This window comes from Phacochoerus africanus, chromosome 9 (assembly GCF_016906955.1).
Source record: "Phacochoerus africanus isolate WHEZ1 chromosome 9, ROS_Pafr_v1, whole genome shotgun sequence".
Taxonomy (NCBI): domain Eukaryota; kingdom Metazoa; phylum Chordata; class Mammalia; order Artiodactyla; family Suidae; genus Phacochoerus; species Phacochoerus africanus.
The window spans coordinates 35,310,384-35,328,517 of record NC_062552.1 but is presented as its reverse complement, the minus strand read 5'-3'; the positions used below and the strand labels follow the sequence as shown (position 1 = coordinate 35,328,517).

Sequence of the window (18,134 nt, the reverse complement as noted above, 5' to 3'; positions counted from 1 at the left end):
CCTTGCTCAGTGGGTTAATGATCCAGCATTGCTGTGAGCTGTGGTGTAGGTTGCAGACGCAGCTCGGATCCCGCATTGCTGTGGCTCTGGCCTGGGCCGGTGGCTACGGCTCCGATTAGACCCCTAGCTTGGGAACCTCCATATGCTGTGGGAGCGGTCCAAGAAATGGCAAAAAGACAAAAAAAAAAAAAAAAGAAAAAGAAAAAGAAATAATTGTATATTGTATCCTGAATGGTACCATCTCCTCTCCTAGAGTGAGTGCCTGCTCCCCCTGCCTTCCTGCACTTCTCTTTCCTCTTACCTTGAAGGAACAGCTAGAGGTAATCTATTCTCTTAATAGATTATTATCCTGTGAACATCAGGAAGTTTAGACTCTGTGATTGTCAACAGGAGCAAATCTCAGAGCACTAAGTTTAGAAAATGTCAAACTGAAAATCTCTTGAGGTGAAGATCTTTAGTTGGGATGTATCAGATAGAGTATCCTACTAGGCCATGCTACCCAGATATCTGATATTCATTATTTTTTGCCTGTCTTAGTGTAATGAACTCTTTGTCCTTGCTTTCAAGTTGTTAATTCATTTTTACCTGTGGAGATAGTATCTGTAGTCCCTCTGCTTACCAGTCTGTCCTAGTTACTAAGTCAGGTAACACTAGATGTGGTGAATTGAAACACTTGCTGTCTCATACACAAATGAATTTATTTTGTAATTTTAGAGACCAAAGTTTTTAAAATATTTGTATGTAGTTTGATTAGAAATAAAAATGCTTGGGAGTTCCCATTGTGGCCCAGCCATAACAAACTCATAACAAAGCCAACTTTAACCATGAGAATGTGGGTTTGATCCCTGGCCTTGCTTAGTGGATCAAGGATCCAGTGCTCCCAAGAGCTGTGGTGTAGGTCGCAGATGTGGCTTAGATCTAGCATTGCTGTGGCTGTGGTGTAAGCCTGCAGCTGCAGCTCTGATTTGACCCCTAGCCTGGGAGCTTCCATATACCACTTATGCACCCCACCAAAAAAAAAAAAATGTAAAATAAAAATGCTTGTTATAAAAATCTTAAACATTACAGATATATGGGGTCCACTATGTAAAAATTTTCCCACAGCTGTAGTCCATTGGGTTAACCCTTGTTAATAATTTGGTATTTGCATTTTATATACCTAACAAAATAAGATTTTAGTATAATATTGTTTTGCAGCTTGCCTTTTTGCATGTAAATACATATATTTAAGACTTTTTCAATGCCTATGAAAGTATTTAACTTTATACTTTTTTTTATTTGTTTCTCTTTTTAGGGCCGCACCTGCAGGATATGGAGGTTCCCAGGTTAGGGGTCACATCCGAGCTGTAGCTGCTGGCCTACACCACAGTCATAGCAACACCTAGATCCGAGCTGCATCGTAACCTACACCACAGCTCATGACAACTCCAGATCCTTAACCCTTTGAGTGAGACCAGGGATCAAACCTGCGTCCTCATGGATACTACTCAGATTTGTTTCTGCTGAGCCACAATGGGAACTCCATAACTTTATTCTCTTTAAATCATTGTATAATAGTCCATCTTTAGGCTTACCATTGTTTATCCAATTTCTGTTAAATGAGCATTTACTTTTTAAAATTTTGTTACTGTAACAGAAAGTGCTGAAGTTGACACCCTTACCTATTTAATTTTGTACTCATATGTGAATATCCAGTTTACTTTTTTCAAAATGGCTAGCCAACATTTTTTTGTTGTTGTAATACATATTTTCTCCCACTGAATTGAAATGCTACATTATATTTACGGAACTGAATTCCTGTGTATGGGTTTATTTCTGGATTAAAATGTTTCAATGATCTATCTCTCTAAAATGACATCGTTTAAATTGATCTAATTTATGATTTGTTTTCTCATCCAGTAAATTGGCCCCCCTCCTTGCTCTTCTTTTTTAGAATATATATAAAATCACATATTTATTCTTTCAGTTGAATTTTTTTTTGGGGGGGTCTTTTTAGGGTGGTACCAGCGGCGTATGGAGGTTCCAAGGCTAGGGGTCAAATCAGAGCTGTAGCTACTGGCTTATACCACAACTCACGGCAACGTCAGATTCTTAACCCATGGAATGAGGCCAAGGATTGAACCCGCGTCCTCATGGATGCTAGTTGGGCTTGTTAACTGCTGAGCCACGACGGGAACTCCTGTCAGTTGAACTTCATCACCTCAGTTTACTTTAAAAAATCTGTTGTGATTCTGATCAGGATTACTTATAATTCCTGTGTTAATTAGAACTGTCTCTCAGCTTAAAAAACCTCTTATTAAATATAAAATTCTCATTTTTCATTCTTAATTTTCTAATATATGTGCCTGTTTGTCAAATTAATTGTTCTTAACTGTGTGTCCCTACCAAGAATGTCTGGTTGAATTTTGCTTTCTGTTGTTAAAACATTGTCCTTGTTCACAATATAAAGTTGCAGATCATTTCCCTCCTATTTTTCAGCCAGCTGTTTTGGGCATGGAAGAATACTCTGTTTTTATGCACAGATGAACAGTGCAGTGGTTGGTTTGCCTACCTGCACAGTTAGAAATTCGAATGCAACTTATGGTCGGCCTCCCATGTCCCAGGTTCTTCCGTATCTGAAGATCCACAGTTGTGGCTTGTGTGGGACTGTAGCATTTGCTGTTAGAAGAATTGCATATAAGTGGACCCGTGCAGTTCAAACCTTTGTTGTTCAGGGGTCAACTGTAATAATTTTATATGGTCCCCTTAGTGAACCATCCTTATTTTCTCATATATTTTCAGTTGATTCTCATGGATTTTTCCAGGGGACAATGAGAGTATGAGCAAATAGTAATTTTTTTTTTCCCATTTGTTTCCTAATCCATTTACCTTTAACTTGGTTTTCTTAATTGCATTGTCTTTTGTTCCTGAAAAATGTTAATAGTGTTGAATAGACATCCTTGACTTATTTCTGAACTTTCTAGGTATGTCTCTAGATTTTATTATTAACTGGATGCTTATATCTATTATAGTTAGGCTGTGAATGTGTGTATAAAGTTAAGGAAGTATTTTTTAATTATATAATAAACTTTAAAAATGAACTTAATTATTGCTTAAAAAGGAAGTTTAGCTTTCATTGAGTTATTTATGTGATTTTCTTCTTTAACCTTTTAATTTGATGACTAATATCAAATTAATATTTGATATTATTTTTCTTAATATTCGTATGTCCTTATTGGGATTGGCTTTGTCCTGAATCCTTCTGCTAATTGTGTCTTCCAATATTATACATATGATTTTTTTTCATTTATACTGATTTTTGAGTGTGTGGATATTGTTGGATCTTTGCATCAGGGTTATATTGGCTTCATAAGAAGGGGCAGAAAACTTTACTTCTTTTTATGAGCACAGGAATAGTTTAAATAACACTGTAATTATCTGATCCTTGAAGTTTTGAAGAAACCCGAAGTTTTGAAGAAACCCGATCATGAAACTGTTTGGGTGTGAGATATTGGGAGGTTGGGAGTTAGGAGTACACTGGGCAGGTGGGTAGGCTATTTCCTTAGCATCCCATTCTCCTATCCAAATCTAAGATTCAGTAGGTGTATCAGATAGGTTTTTAGACTCCTAGTTTTCAGCACTTTTGCTAACATTATTAGATATCCTGATGGCTTCTGGAGCTACACGGGAAACATAGCAGGACTGAATCACTGTCTTTAGAAAGGCCTGCTTGCCCGGTTGGCCCTTGTCTGGTGTCTGGGAACTTCCTACCATTAATTGATAAGAGTGGTTTACTTAAAGTGTTATACAAATATTGTGGTTTCTGTTGAACACAGCTTTCCTTTGGGACCTTGAATTTGGATACACGCCACTCAGAGGCTACCTAAGTGAGCAGACCTCATTAAACACTCCTGGGCTAACAAACTTGCTGGTTGGCATCGTGCTGTTGCAATTTGCTGGGGGAATTTAGCATATTCCATGTAACTCCACTGAGAGAGGAGCCTTGGAAACTTGTGTCTGGTTTCCCCGGACTTTGCCCCATGTGCTTTTTCAAAACCTTTGCTGATTTTGCTTTGATTCTTTTGCCATAATAAATCAGTCGAGTCCAGTTTTTAGGGCTTTCAAAGGCAGGTGCTTCAGAGGGCGAGGGATTTGCTTTGGGAATGAGGGGAGTGTGCTGCAAGCCCTCAGGTGCTCCTAATGTAGGGGCCAGGAGCCTGTTTATTCACCTGCCTAACTCATCCTCTGTGTCCCTCCATGTCACATTTCTTGCTGTTGTGCCATCCGTGGGGGTGGTTATGGAGTAGCAGGTAATTGGGGAAACTGGACCTTGAGGATCTTCCACTGCAGTGTCGGGGGATATAAAGACAGTTTTTTCACACACCTCGTTGATAATGGATCTGGATGTGGAAGTTTAAAGATTAGGAGTGGCTGAGCCTTTAATCCTGATACAAGTGGAGATTTCAGGAAGGTGTGGTGGCCTCGTGGAGAGAGCACATCTGGCTTAGTTCCCCTAGTTTCTGGTGCAGCAGAGGGGTAGCTGGCTTACACCTCTGAGCTGTCAGCCACATCTTCACTTCAGGTACCTGCATGGTCGTGAGGGCTCTGGTCCCCTAGTTCCCCTGCTGGCTTACTTACACCTGGAAAAGTACTACTTGGAAATACAATAGAGATTTAAACATATAAGTGTTTTTAGCTTTCAAAGAAAATAACTCCATGTTCTAACATGTAAAGCTGTTATGTTTTAAGCCCTTGGATTGTCAGTTACATTTGTACAGAGGCATTGCATACAAAAGCCAGGAAGTACCCGTAGTGAGATTAAATGTAAGGATGTTCTAGTAAACACAGGCTACCTGATTATCAGGGCTACACGTTTGGACTGGAAATTACAGTCTTGATAAAAATATGAGGGTTATTTTTTTGGGGGGGGGGGGTTAGGATGCACACTAGAAACTTCCATTAATAATGTCCAGTTATTTTTGTGACTTTTGAAGATTTTATATATATATTTTATATATATATATATTTTATATATAGATATATTTTATATATAGATATATATTTAGAGCCATACCCGTGGCATATGGAGGTTCCCAGGCTAGGGGTCAGATTGGAGCAACAGCTGCCCACCTATGCCACAGCCACAATAACTCAGGATTTGAGCCCCATCTGCGACCTACACCACAGCTCACGGCAACGCCGGATCCTTAACCCACTGAGCGAGGCCAGGGATCGAACCTGCATCCTCATGGATGCCAGTCAGATTCACTTCCACTGAGACATGATGGGAACTTGTAAAGATTATAGTTTTTAATAAAACATTTAAGATGGTTTCATACTGAAAGCTCTGAAATTATTTGAAATTCCTTTTGTGATTTGGGTCTGGATCTATGCCCAAATGAGTTTTCTCCTGGGTCTAGTTAGTTACTAATGCATCTGTGCTGAAAGAGGAGCACTTCTGGTTGTTGATTTTCCTTTTCTGACATACTGAGAAATGAGAGACCTGTAGTTTGAACACAGTTTTCTAGATTTGTGTGTGTGCGTGCGTGCGTGCATTTTTAGGGCTGCACCTGTGGCATGTGGAGGTTCCCAGGCTAGGGGTCTAATTGGAGCTGTAGCCGCTGGCCTGCACCACAGCAACACTAGATCCGATTTATGTCTGCAGTCTACACCGCAACTACATCACAACGTCTGATCCTTAACCCACTGAGCAAGGCCGGGGATCAAATCTGCCTTCTCATGGATACTAGTCAGATTCGTTTCTGCTCAACCACAATGGGAACTCCCAGTTTTCTAGACTGTGGTGGCTCCAAGTGCTGTTAGAAGACCACAACTTTCCTGGTGTGGTAAGGCAGTGAGGGTAGTGGAGTTGATGGGAGGTAGGTTAATTGCTTCCCAGAATAAATGGGTTAATACAGACACCAATGATGATGAAATCGCTCTCTTCTGTGATTTTTTTAAGAATGTGCATTTTTATTTAGCTGTAAAGTTTGTGTGTGATTTTTGAAGTATACGCCCCTCCTCTCACTAACTCTCATCCCTTCTTTATGTAACAGATCAAAGAGTATCACCTGTTCTCCAAGATGAGTAACAGCCACCCTCTACGCCCCTTTACTGCAGTGGGGGAGATTGATCATGTGCACATTTTGTCTGAACATATTGGTGCCTTGTTGATCGGGGAAGAATATGGTGACGTCACGTTTGTTGTGGAAAAGAAACGTTTTCCTGCCCACAGGGTGATTTTAGCAGCGAGGTGCCAATATTTTCGGTAAGTGTGTATTCCATTTTGAAGATTCAAGTCACTTGTAGAAAACACTGGTATTTTCCACTCCATGAAAAAATATGTAACAAAACATAACAACAAATTCGAGTGTCATTTACTTCAACATGTCTAAGAATTTCACCTTTGTGGACTTTGCATTATTCTTTGAAAATCACCTTTTCCTTTCAGGAGCCGTCTTAGCATCATAGGTTTAGAAGACGTCTCAGGCTAGACTGTACCCAGTCAGCCGTTTTTCATGGCCTCAATGATATTTCTCAGGCAGAGTCTTTGTTGCCCTCACCCTCTCCTCACCATTGATGGCTGATGGAACTTAAACTCATTTATTGGCAGATAGACCTTGTTGTACAGACGGACTGACCTCTGGGCTTGCCAGTGCACAGGAATGCCTCTTAGTTTCAGATCCAAGACTGTGGATAATCCAGTAGATCTATCTTGAAGACATGCAGTTTGACAACACCAAAGTAAAGGAAACTTAAATATTTTCTGAGACTAAGTTTCATAGTTATATTAGAACTAAAACTAAATATGTGTCTAATTAATGTAAAAATCATACCCGTACTTATATGTAACTATTTTTTGTTACTTAGACCCCTAATTTCCGGGGTTATAAACATAAAACTGAGGTTGAATTAACTCTGCATTTTACCTAATATTAGTTAAAAGGAAATCATCCCTGAATTGTTGACTGATAATTTATCCTTGATAAATCCACAGAGTCCAGAATCTATAGCCGTAAAGTCATGGGTTTGCCTGTGAAACTAGCTATCTAAAAATTGAGATGCTGAAAGCATGGAGAAAATTTCGGTTACCTTCTAGTGAAAACCGTAATCTGATTTCTACAACCACTAATTAACCGAGATAGCAAAACCAACACCTGGAGTCACACACATTGTAGTAAAGTGTGTTTCTTAGAAATATTTACTATTTAGCTAGAACTCTTAGACTATTTTATAAACATTGTTAGAATGTTCCATCTTATACCTATAATACCACTGTATATGCAGTCAGGAGCTTAGAAAAGAGAGGAGTTGAGAGTTCTAACTAACATGCTCCAAGGCAGCTGGCCTTGGTTTAGTCATTTGTGAGCAGCCTTTGTCCTCTCCACGCTTTAGTTTTTCTTTCCCTTTTCTCCCATTTAGTCCTTCCTATTACAGTTTCTTGTAAGATTCCACTCTTTATTAAGTTAGAACGTTTCAGCCTTATGTTTACTATTTGTTTCTATTATATATCTTCCCTCTTTCAAAAATAATTGGAGGCAACAGTATGTGGATGTCTTTTAGGTGATTATATCCCTAAAAGAAACTCGATTACTTACAGAAATTTGAAGATCATAATGAATGAATGGAATAGTCTCCCCTCACTTTATTGACCTTGTTCTTGATGTCGCTCTGTGGGTATTGAACCCTTAGAATATCTGAGGGCTCGCTAGGCTAAGCTCAGTCATTATCAGCGCTATCTTAAATCAGTTCTCATTGCCGACAGTGTTCACATGCAAAGGAAGGTTAACTTTCAGCTGCCAGGAAAGGCCTTGTAAGTGTTGTCATAGAGCCTATCAATTCCCAGATGCGGGCAAGCTAACTGTACAGGAGAGAACCTTCCATAAACTGGGGGTTCCTATTTCAGGTTCCCAGGGGTCCTCATCAAAACCACTTTTAAAGCACTGAGAATCCAGGTAAAGTATCAGGGATCACACTATTTGGGGAGTAGGTCTTGGCAAGATCTCCCCAGGAAGGTGTTCTTTAATCTAGAAACTTTAAGGTTATGATTGGGTGCTCTCTGGATTAGTGGACACCTTCACATGTGTTTTTAGGCAGAGTATAACCTAGGAAAGAGGTATGCTTAGAATAGTCATGAGTCTTTTGCTGGGTAGTTCAAATGATTTCTGGGAGGCAGGCAAGAGTGTCCTGTCCTGGGGGAGGGTGGGAGGAAGTGTAGGCAAGCGCAGAGGGAAACTGTGAAGTGCTAGTCCTGCTCTGAGAATGATGGGAGCAGGAGGACTCTCTTTCTCCCCTTTTTCTCTTATGCTCACTTCTACATGTTTTCTTTCTCACTCATTATTCTTCCTTTTCTGCAGTACTCCCTTGCTCTCCACTGGCCTCCCTTTCTTTCCTGATGGATTGGAATCTTTGATTGGTTCATATTATTTCTCCTAAAGTAATAGAGGTAGAAATTCAAGTTTATTACCTGACTGGATTGTCTGGTTTTCATTATTTAGATGAGAAGATAAGCAGTAATGTGGGAATTTTTTTTAGTCTGAAGAATACTGGAAGACAAAGTAAAGAAGTCAATTCATCCATAATCCCATCATCAATTTCATTTTAAGTCTGTGAACTGACAAATGAAGATCCTTCCCTCCCAATCATTACTCCCATTCCCTAGAGACAACCACTGTTAGCAGTTTAATATGGATTTTCCCTGATTTTTCTCAATATAAATAGATACATCTGTATATTATTGGCATGCACATTTTCCCATGCAACACATATGGATCTGCAACCTCACTTACCAACTATATCCTGGACATCTTTCCGAGACAGTGTATATTGATCTCCTTTGGTCTTTTGAATGGCTGCATAGGATGTGTACACATAATTTTTCAACCTTGTTCCTATTGATGGACATTTAAGATTTTTCCCCTTATTTCAGTATATCTTCTTACACATTTATTTTTTTGTTTTTTTTTTTTTTGTTTGTTTGTTTGTTTTGTCTTTTTGCCATTTCTTGGGCCGCTCCCACGGCATATGGAGGTTCCCAGGCTAGGGGTCCAATCGGAGCCATAGCCGCCGGCCTACGCCAGAGCCACAGCAACGCAGGGTCCGAGCCGTGTCTGCAACCTACACCACAGCTCACGGCAATGCTGGATCGTTAACCCACTGAGCAAGGATCATTAACCCACTGAGCAAGGGCAGGGATTGAACCCGCAACCTCATGGTTCCTAGTCGGATTCGTTAACCACTGCGCCACGATGGGAACTCCTGCACATTTATTTTTATCTTGCTGTATTATGGAGTCGGAAAAGTAAGATTATTGAATTGAAGGGTATGTGCATTTTAGATTTCAACAGATGTTACTACTTAAATTACTTTCCAGAAAGGGGTACTCATTTATACTCTCAAAGCTGTGCATGAGAAATCCTGCTTTTCCATTGCTGAATATTAACAGGTTTTTAATTTCTGCCAGTCTGACAGGGGAGAATGGCATCTGATTGTGTTTAATTGTTTTCATCTGATTCTGTCTTTTCCTCTAGAGCTTTGCTTTTTAAGCTACCTTCTTGACCTTTAGCAGGTTTATATTAATTTCACTGTTCCTCTCAAAAACAGCACTTCCGTCTTTGTATTTAATGACTATTATATATCTTGAGCTCTCAGGATATTTCATTAATTCACTTGTCTATTGAATTCAACATTTTTAAAAAATTACTTCTTTTTCTTTAAGGAATTATTTTTAATGATTTCTATGCATTTCTTCACCTGAATCTTTGTGTCACTAAACATTTATCCTGTTTATAATGGTGATAACTGTTATTTCGTAATTTGGTAGCACTTCCCTTTGGGTTTTCCTCACGAGTTTCTCCTCTGATGTGCAGAGCATTGCTCTATGGTGGAATGCGGGAATCTCAGCCTGAAGCCGAAATCCCCCTCCAAGACACCACGGCAGAAGCCTTCACAATGCTCCTTAAATACATCTACACCGGGCGGGCGACGCTGACGGATGAGAAGGAGGAGGTGCTGCTGGACTTTCTGAGCCTGGCTCATAAATATGGATTTCCAGAGCTGGAGGATTCTACCTCTGAGTATCTCTGCACCATACTTAACATTCAGAATGTCTGTATGACGTTTGATGTTGCCAGTCTCTACTCACTTCCCAAGTTGACTTGCATGTGCTGCATGTTTATGGACAGAAATGCTCAGGAGGTGCTCTCAAGCGAAGGCTTCCTTTCCCTTTCTAAGGTGTGCCATTATCTACAAGTAATTTACCGACATGCGTTGTTTTATTCATGTCTGTATGGTAGAAATATAGCATTGGACTAAGAATAAAAATATAAAAACCAGGAGTTCCTGTTGTGGCTCAGTGGAAAACAAGTCTGACTAGCACCTATGAGGACACAGGTTTGATCCCTGGCCTTGCTCAGTGGGTTAAGGATCTGGCATTGTTGTGAACCCTGGTGGAGGTCACAGACTCGGCTTGGATCCTGCGCTGCTGTGGCTCTGGCATAGGCCAGCAGCCTCAGCTCCAATTTGACCCCTAGCCTGGGAACCTCAATATGCCGGGGATGTGGCCCTAAAAAGAAAAAAAAAAGTTAACATAAAAACCATTAGCATGGAAGAGGTTTTCTATCTAGCCACTGCCTCTGGCTACTGAAATGCTAAATCATAGGAGAGGGAGGCAGCTTATTGCCGTTTTCTTTTATGGTTCTTCTGGTAAGTTCTGTGTGCAAAAGAGGCTTCTTGCTGGGTGGTTGTTCTCAGCATGATGACCATCAAATAGGCTCCTTTGTGGTGTTGCATACTGTTTTTTTGGTTTTGTATTTTTCTGGCGGAGTACAACTAACAATTCCTTATGAAGAGAGGGAAAGTTCATAAAGGAGATCTGATGGGTCACTGGGTGTCTTTTAAGTCACTGCCTTTTTTTCTGGCTCAAAATTCACTATTGCACAGTTTTTTATACCATGTAATAGCTGGAGTGAAACCATTTTTCTGAAATCTTTCTCTGAACCCTAGTGGTTGTCTTTCATTTTCCTTTCTGTGTTCCTCCTAGGATCTGAATATTTTTGAATGAGAAAACCTATTTGAAAAGTTCCACATCTTGATTTGAGTGTAAATTATGATTTTTATTATCCTACTTAATTTTTAGAGGCAGAGGTCTTAGAGGGGTGTACAGGTGTTGCTCGAGGCCAATTTAGAAATTGAGAACCAAAAATATGGTAGTGCAGTAATGCTGTGGAACGAAAGATTGTGACTTTTTTTTTTTTGGTCTTTTTGCTATTTCTTGGGCCGCTCCCGCGGCATATGGAGGTTCCCAGGCTAGGGGTTGAATCGGAGCTGTACCCACCGGCCTACGCCAGAGCCACAGCAACGTGGGATCCGAGCCGCGTCTGCAACCTACACCACAGCTCACGGCAACGCTGGATCGTTAACCCACTGAGCAAGGGCAGGGACCGAACCCGCAACCTCATGGTTCCTAGTCGTATTCGTTAACCACTGCGCCACGACAGGAACTCCAGATTGTGACTATTAAATGCTAGATGTATCTTACTGACTTGTAAATTCTCCTGAAAAACCTGTATGGAATGACAGTCTTCATATTGCCATTTACGTTGTTAAATATGGGTGCAGATGTGTTGGTAAGACTAGATACCAGCTGCCTAAAGCTCTCCACACAGCCATAATGGGCAAGAGAGCATACGGCAAAAAGAATCAGGAAGATGGTCAGGAAGAGTTAATTGCTTAAATATAAGCTGTCCTTGCAGTTCTGTAAGGTTTTACTGATTGAGCATACACATGGTTGAGCTCTGTAATAATTGGAATTTTTTCTTTTTATCCCTTTTAGACAGCACTTTTAAGCATCGTATTAAGAGATTCATTTGCAGCTCCCGAGAAAGATATTTTCCTAGCTTTGCTAAACTGGTGTAAGCACAATTCAAAGGAGAACCATGCTGAAATCATGCAGGCTGTGCGCTTACCTCTGATGAGCCTTACGGAACTTCTGAACGTCGTGAGGCCTTCGGGACTGTTGTCTCCTGACGCCATCCTGGATGCTATTAAAGTCCGATCAGAGAGCCGGGATATGGACCTCAATTACAGAGGCATGCTCAGTAAGTATCTGTTCGTACCAGTCTCTCCAGGAAGCTTTGTGTCTTATGATGGTCTCAGCTGCAAAACTCAAGCATGGTCTATGTGAGTCCAGGAGCAAGGAGCTCTGCTTCCTGGGGAATGCCTTCCCCATCCTTCTGCTGATTCCTCCTGAGAGAGCTTAGCCTTTGTAGACCCCCAAAGAGGTATTTCTTGCCATTCCTGGACAAACTTCTCCAGCTGATCCCTAGAATTTCAGAAATTGGATAATTTCCTGAGAAGTTTCTTCTCACATTAAGACCTTTCCTCCATCAAATCAGTACTGAGTACATGCTATATACTTATTATTTTAGGGACCATGAACAGAGAGATTCTGAACAGCAGTGATCATAGCTCACACTTAATGCAGCATTTCCAGTACTTACATGGTGTTTTTTCTTACTCATAAAAAAGGAACAGCAATGAACAGTTATAAAGTGCTTATATGTATCAGTAACAGTCCTACATGATCATTTAATTCTCGCAATAACCATTTGAAACAACAATCCATTATTGGTTCCATTTTACAACTGAGGAAAGTGAAGCACAGAGAGGCTAAGTAACTTGTCCAAGGACACACAGAAAGATGTGGAGCCAAGAGTCAGACCTATGTAGTGAGGCTCCAGAGAGTGTATAATTAACCTGTGAACTATGCTGGGTAAATGTAAAATAGTGTCTCTGCCTTCGTTCTTTTTAATTTCACTGTGGAAATAAGATGTACTCCCATGAAAACCTAAATACAACATTGTTTAAATCAGGTACGTGCTGTGAATTTGAGAGAGAGTGTGGCTTAGAATGATTGAGGGAATGGAGCTTGAGGTGAGCCTTGATGGTTGATCTGAGTGACATCAGGGTGGCTTGCATTTCAGACACAGGGACTGGTGAGGTTAGTAAGCAGAGGTTAGAGCATGTGAAGGACCATGAGCAGAAGACCTTGACTAGAGGATAATGTTGACTAATTAATAACAAAGAAAGCTTATAAAGGTCAGCTCAGGCAAAATCATGGAAGTCTTTGAAACTAGATCAGGATTTTGCTTATGTGTAGTAGAAGCTGATTTTAGGGAAAGGGAGAGGCATGAGTGTAGTGGTGGTTTTGAGATGCTGATCCATGGTGCTATACTTTATGACTTGGAATAGGGAAAAACTGGATTTGGGAAGACCAGTGAGGAGAGTATTTAACCTGTGCATAATTGATGCAACCTCAAACTAGATTGGTAACAGGGAAAATGGAAAATAAGCAATGTGAAGAGGAAATATTATGTTAAAAAATAGGTCTTGGTGATCGAAGGGATTTAAGTTTGAGGATTAAGTTTAGGAGGAAGTTATTTTATCAAATCTAAAAAACTAGAAATTCTGAAGCATCATTGTTTTATGTACGGCATGAGAAACAGTATTGCCAGTTAAATCATGGCACACCATCATGTCTATATCCCAATTTCAGAAATGTTAAAATTTGAAAAAATGTGTCATAGAATTAATGAAATATAGTAGTTCTTTGAAGAAGATACTGAACTTGTTTTTAGACTTAGTTCAAGGGTTTCTGGGATATCTAAATTCTAAGTTCTCCCTCATGTTAGTCATTTTCCTGGGCGATTTTTTCCCTTGACCATGGATTCAGCCACTCTTTATTTTTTAATTTTTTTTTTGTCTTTTTGCCTTTTCTAGGGCTGTTCCTGTGGCATATGGAGGTTCCCAGGCTAAGGGTCCAGTCGGAACTGTAGCCGCCAGCCTATGCCAGAGCCACCGCAGTTTGGGATCTGAGCCACGTCTGTGACCTACACCACAGCTCACGGCAACGCCGGATCCTTAACCCACTGAGCAAGGCCAGGGATCGAATCTGCAACCTCATGGTTCCTAGTTGGATTCGTTAACCACTGAGCCATGACCAGAACTCCATAAACTATTTTTAAATGCTGTTAAATGTCCTTAGCCTGGGCTTGTCTCCCGACACATCAGATTTAGATTTCTTTTCATTGGGCGTAGAGGAAAAGGCATAGGTTTTGGAGTCAGATGGATTTGACTTCAAGTCCTGAATTAAATCACTTAACTAGTTGTATGAGCTGGTTTTTAAATTACATAAGGAATTTTACTTTTTTTTTTCTTTTGGTCTTTTTAGGGCTGTACCCATGGCATGTGGAGGTTCCCAGGCTAGGGGTCGAATTGGAGCTACAGCTGTTGGCCCACCCCACTGCCACAGTAACATTCGATCCAGGCCACATCTGTGATCTACACCACAGCTCATGACAGCACCAGACTGAGTGAGGCCAGGGATTGAACCTGTGTCCTCGTGGATACTAGTCAGGTTCGTTACCACTAAGCCACAATGGGAACTCCTACATTTAGTTTTATATCTCTGCATATTGTTAGGAGAATTAATTTAAATAATGTATGCAGTTAGTACATGTAAGCTCAGTACTGTAGGAAACCACTATCACATTTATCACATTAAAAAAATTTTTTTTCCTTCTCTTTTGTCCGCCCCTGAGGCGTATGGACCTCCCAGGCCAGAAATCAGATCCAAGTTGCCACTGTGACCTGTGCCAGAGCTGTGGCAATGCCAAATCCTTAACTGACTGTGCTGGGCCGGGATTGAACCTCCATCCTGGCTCTCCAGAGATGCCACCGATCCTATTGCACCACAGTGGGAACTCCCCACATTTTGAAACATTTTTGTTTACTTGTTTTTGGTCCCCAAGAGCACACCGATCCTCAACATTTAGTACACATTGGAGTTCCCTTGTGGCCTAGTGGTTAAGGATTCAGTATTGCCACTGTAGTGGCTCAGGTTTGATCCTTGGCCTGGGAACTTCCGCATGCCGCGGGCGTGGCCAAAACAAACAAACCCCACACCAAAATATTTTACACACTGAATAGCATGTAGCAGACACGTAGTGAATTCACACAAGGGGAATCGTCTGAAGGCAGTAGAAGCATATTACTGGTGTTTAGGAAGCAGTCAGAGCTTGGTGATTAAAAAAAAAAAAAATTGAAACCTGGGCTAAAGAGTAGAGAAAGAAGTGAAAGATGGACGTCTGAGACTTGGAGAAGACCTATGGCCAGGGGGCTGAAGGTAGAAAAGAATGAATTATAGGTAGGAAGAAAACTGGGACAGGGTGACAGAAGCCAGCAGAAGAGAGAGTGTTTATCTGGAGAGGGTGGTCATGGTATCTGGTGATGTTGGGAGGGCAAGAACAATAAGAATTGGGAGCAAACTTGGGTATAAATTGAGGTGAGTTGTTTAGTATTCTGGACAGAAGCTTGACTGCATAGGGAATTAGGCCATGGTTTTGAAAAGATAATGAAGGCAATGTGCTGATTATCTGATGTGTGAGTTGGAGTAAAGGTCGTAGAGAAATAGTACGTTAGCTGGAGGGATCAGGTCTGGGAAGAGATTAGAGGTGCTGGAGAACGGGACTAGTTGAGAAGTCAGCCTTAGATAAAGGGTGGGAGAGGGGAGAAGTAACAGGAAGAGTAATAAATCTTCACTGTTGGATCCTTTCTTATATAAGCCCCCCCCCCACCCCCACCCCGCTTGCCAGTTTTTGATTCAAGATGTTTGACTGAAGGTGATTCAGGCCTGGTTTTGTTAAAGGTATAGGCTTGGGGCATTGAGATGAGGGATGCTTTGAACATTTTCTATAGTTACTCGTAGCCTGGAATTGATGAGCTGGTCAGTATGGGTGTCTGGCCTGGGTTACAAGAGCCCTGTGGAATTTCTGTGAAAGGGAGTAATGAGCCAGTTGAGGAGCACTCAGTTCCAGAGTGATTCACTGCTTGTAAGTGTTAAACTCTTCTTTTGGTGTAATTCACTGGGAACTCACAGAGAAGACCACACACATGTTCTGGAGTCTTTTGTCTAATGTCTAAACCTGAGAAATAATTAAGTAGCAGATGGTTTTTCTGACTTTTTGATTATATGAATAGTAAAATTACTAATAGAAATACCAAGAAAGCATATCATTTTCCTCTCAGACCCTCAAAAATAGGTTATTTGCTAAGTAAATGTTATTCAAACAGTCACAACATTTTTTTTTTGGGGGGGGGGGGGCTGCATCCATAGCCTATGGAAGTTCCTGGGCCAGGGTTTGAATCCAAGCCACAGCTTCGACCTATGCTACAGGTGCAGCAATGCCAGATCCTTTAACCCACTGCACTGGGCTGAGGATTGAACCTGTGCCTCCACAGTGACCCAAGGCTCTGCAGTCAGATTCTTAACCCAGTGCACCCCAGCAGGAACTCCTTACATCATTTTTTTAAAAATCAAATTTCTTCATTGTTAGGGAACAAGGGGTCAAAAATTTCAGAACTGCTCCTGAGCTGATGTTCTGAAAAGTTAGATCTGCTCATTTTGAAATTATTGATCAAATTTGTTTGTTCTTAGTTCTTCCCAGATTCTGAGTCTTTGGGGACTTTTCATGACATGTAGAGATTACATTAGGGAGTAGGGATTAGTATTTAGAGGCACAAATACTAATTCTTTTTCTTTGAGTTCATTAATGTTGGTTACTGGAAGATTTAATTCTTAGAGCTGCATACCTTGAGGCTTTTTACTGAATTATAGTGATTTCCCGCCTTTAGAAAAGAGAATCCAAGGAATGTTCTTTGACTTATGTGGTTCTTTTGAGAATGTGCTTTAGACATAGGTTTGTAGATATATATTGATGAGCATTTGCCTATATGCCTGAGGAAAGGGAATTTTTAATGAAAAAATTTTCCTTAGAATATTTGAACTACTTACACCATTTCTTACTGTTTAGTTTTGTCCTAGCTGTGAAGATATTTCTGCCTTGAAAGTTAGTGCTTTTTCTGTTCAGACTGAGTTATACTTTGTATTGTGTATCTCAGGTTTTAGACTTTGGGGAAGACAACAGTAATTTCTTGTTTGTTCAGGTTTACAGCAGGTAGCACATCACAACTTCCATCCTCTAGGTTTCTTTATTGGCTAAAAGTCGATCTGTTTCTAGACCTGCTAGGTTAAATTATTGTTTCTAGACCTGTGTGTGTGTTTAAATCTGTGCTGTAGGCACATGGTACCATGTACCTATTGCCATAGTTTCCAAAAACTAGACAGAGGGGCTTGCACTGTGGTATTATAATTGTTGCTTTTCTTGCCTAAACTCTTACTAGACTGAGCTTCTGAGTTTCTTAAGAACTGTCTTTTCCCGTGTTTCTCCAGCACTTAGCACAGTGCCTGAATCTTGACCTTTCAAAATAAAGGAGTGATTGAATGAACCTATCTCTTGCTTCTAAACTACAACTTAGAATTTGTCTCACCTATCATGTAAAGATAGTAATAACAACAGTGAACCTTCAATATTTTTAAAACTCTGTGACTTCTGTTAGTATTCTGTCTTCCCAACTGTAGCATCTTCATCTGTAAACTAGGGGCTTCACGAGTCAGCTCTACAGAGGATTCCTCCATGAAGGTGTTTCATGTGTGATACACACTCTTGTCCCCATTCGACAGTGAGCTTCTAGAGGGCCGGGTCCAGCACAGTAAAGAGCACACCAGGGGCAGCTTAGGAATTTTTTTTTTTCTTTAAATAAATAGGATGAAGATCCCTTTTAATTCTTAGATGTTTTCATTTTCTGATCTTTATAAGTAACTTGCTGAGAGTTAGAGGGACATCAGTGCATGAGCTGGAACCAAAGTGCTGATCTGACCCATGAGACCAGTGCTCATCAATCGTCTCCTGCCTGGAATATTTTCTGTTGCTGCTTTTTGGTGTGTTTGAGTACCAGTGTTGGTAATGTGGAAGGGAGTTCTGCAGAGAGAGCAGAGAACAGGCTAAGTTAAGCTGGGACAGGAATGGTCAGGAGAGTCATGTGTAAGGCCTCACTTGTTGGCAGGGAGGGTTCATCCATTCTTTAGGGAAGTCAGTTTGGGCAATAGAATAAGATGATGTAGGGGTAAGATTGGGTAAAGAGGTTGTGGAAGGGGGCAGCAAACTCAGCGTGGATCCAAGTGATCCATCAGGGGTTAGTAGACATCTCAGCCTAGCTGTCAGAGGGAGTTCAATAAAGGATGTTAAGAACACAAA

At 40.7% G+C, this 18,134-nt stretch overlaps 1 protein-coding gene across 3 annotated transcripts in view; it reads left to right on the top strand.

The window, feature by feature from the left end:
• Positions 1-18,134, top strand: part of BTBD9 (BTB domain containing 9) — a 408,373-nt gene that overhangs the window by 25,969 nt on the left and 364,270 nt on the right. For all 3 annotated transcript variants that reach the window (XM_047795006.1, XM_047795004.1, XM_047795005.1), the window contains exons 2-4: positions 6,036-6,247; positions 9,849-10,212; positions 11,813-12,077. In XM_047795006.1, coding sequence (XP_047650962.1) covers positions 6,063-6,247; positions 9,849-10,212; positions 11,813-12,077 — 814 coding nt within the window. In that variant the 5' untranslated portion in view covers positions 6,036-6,062. The remainder of the gene's footprint in view (positions 1-6,035; positions 6,248-9,848; positions 10,213-11,812; positions 12,078-18,134) is intronic.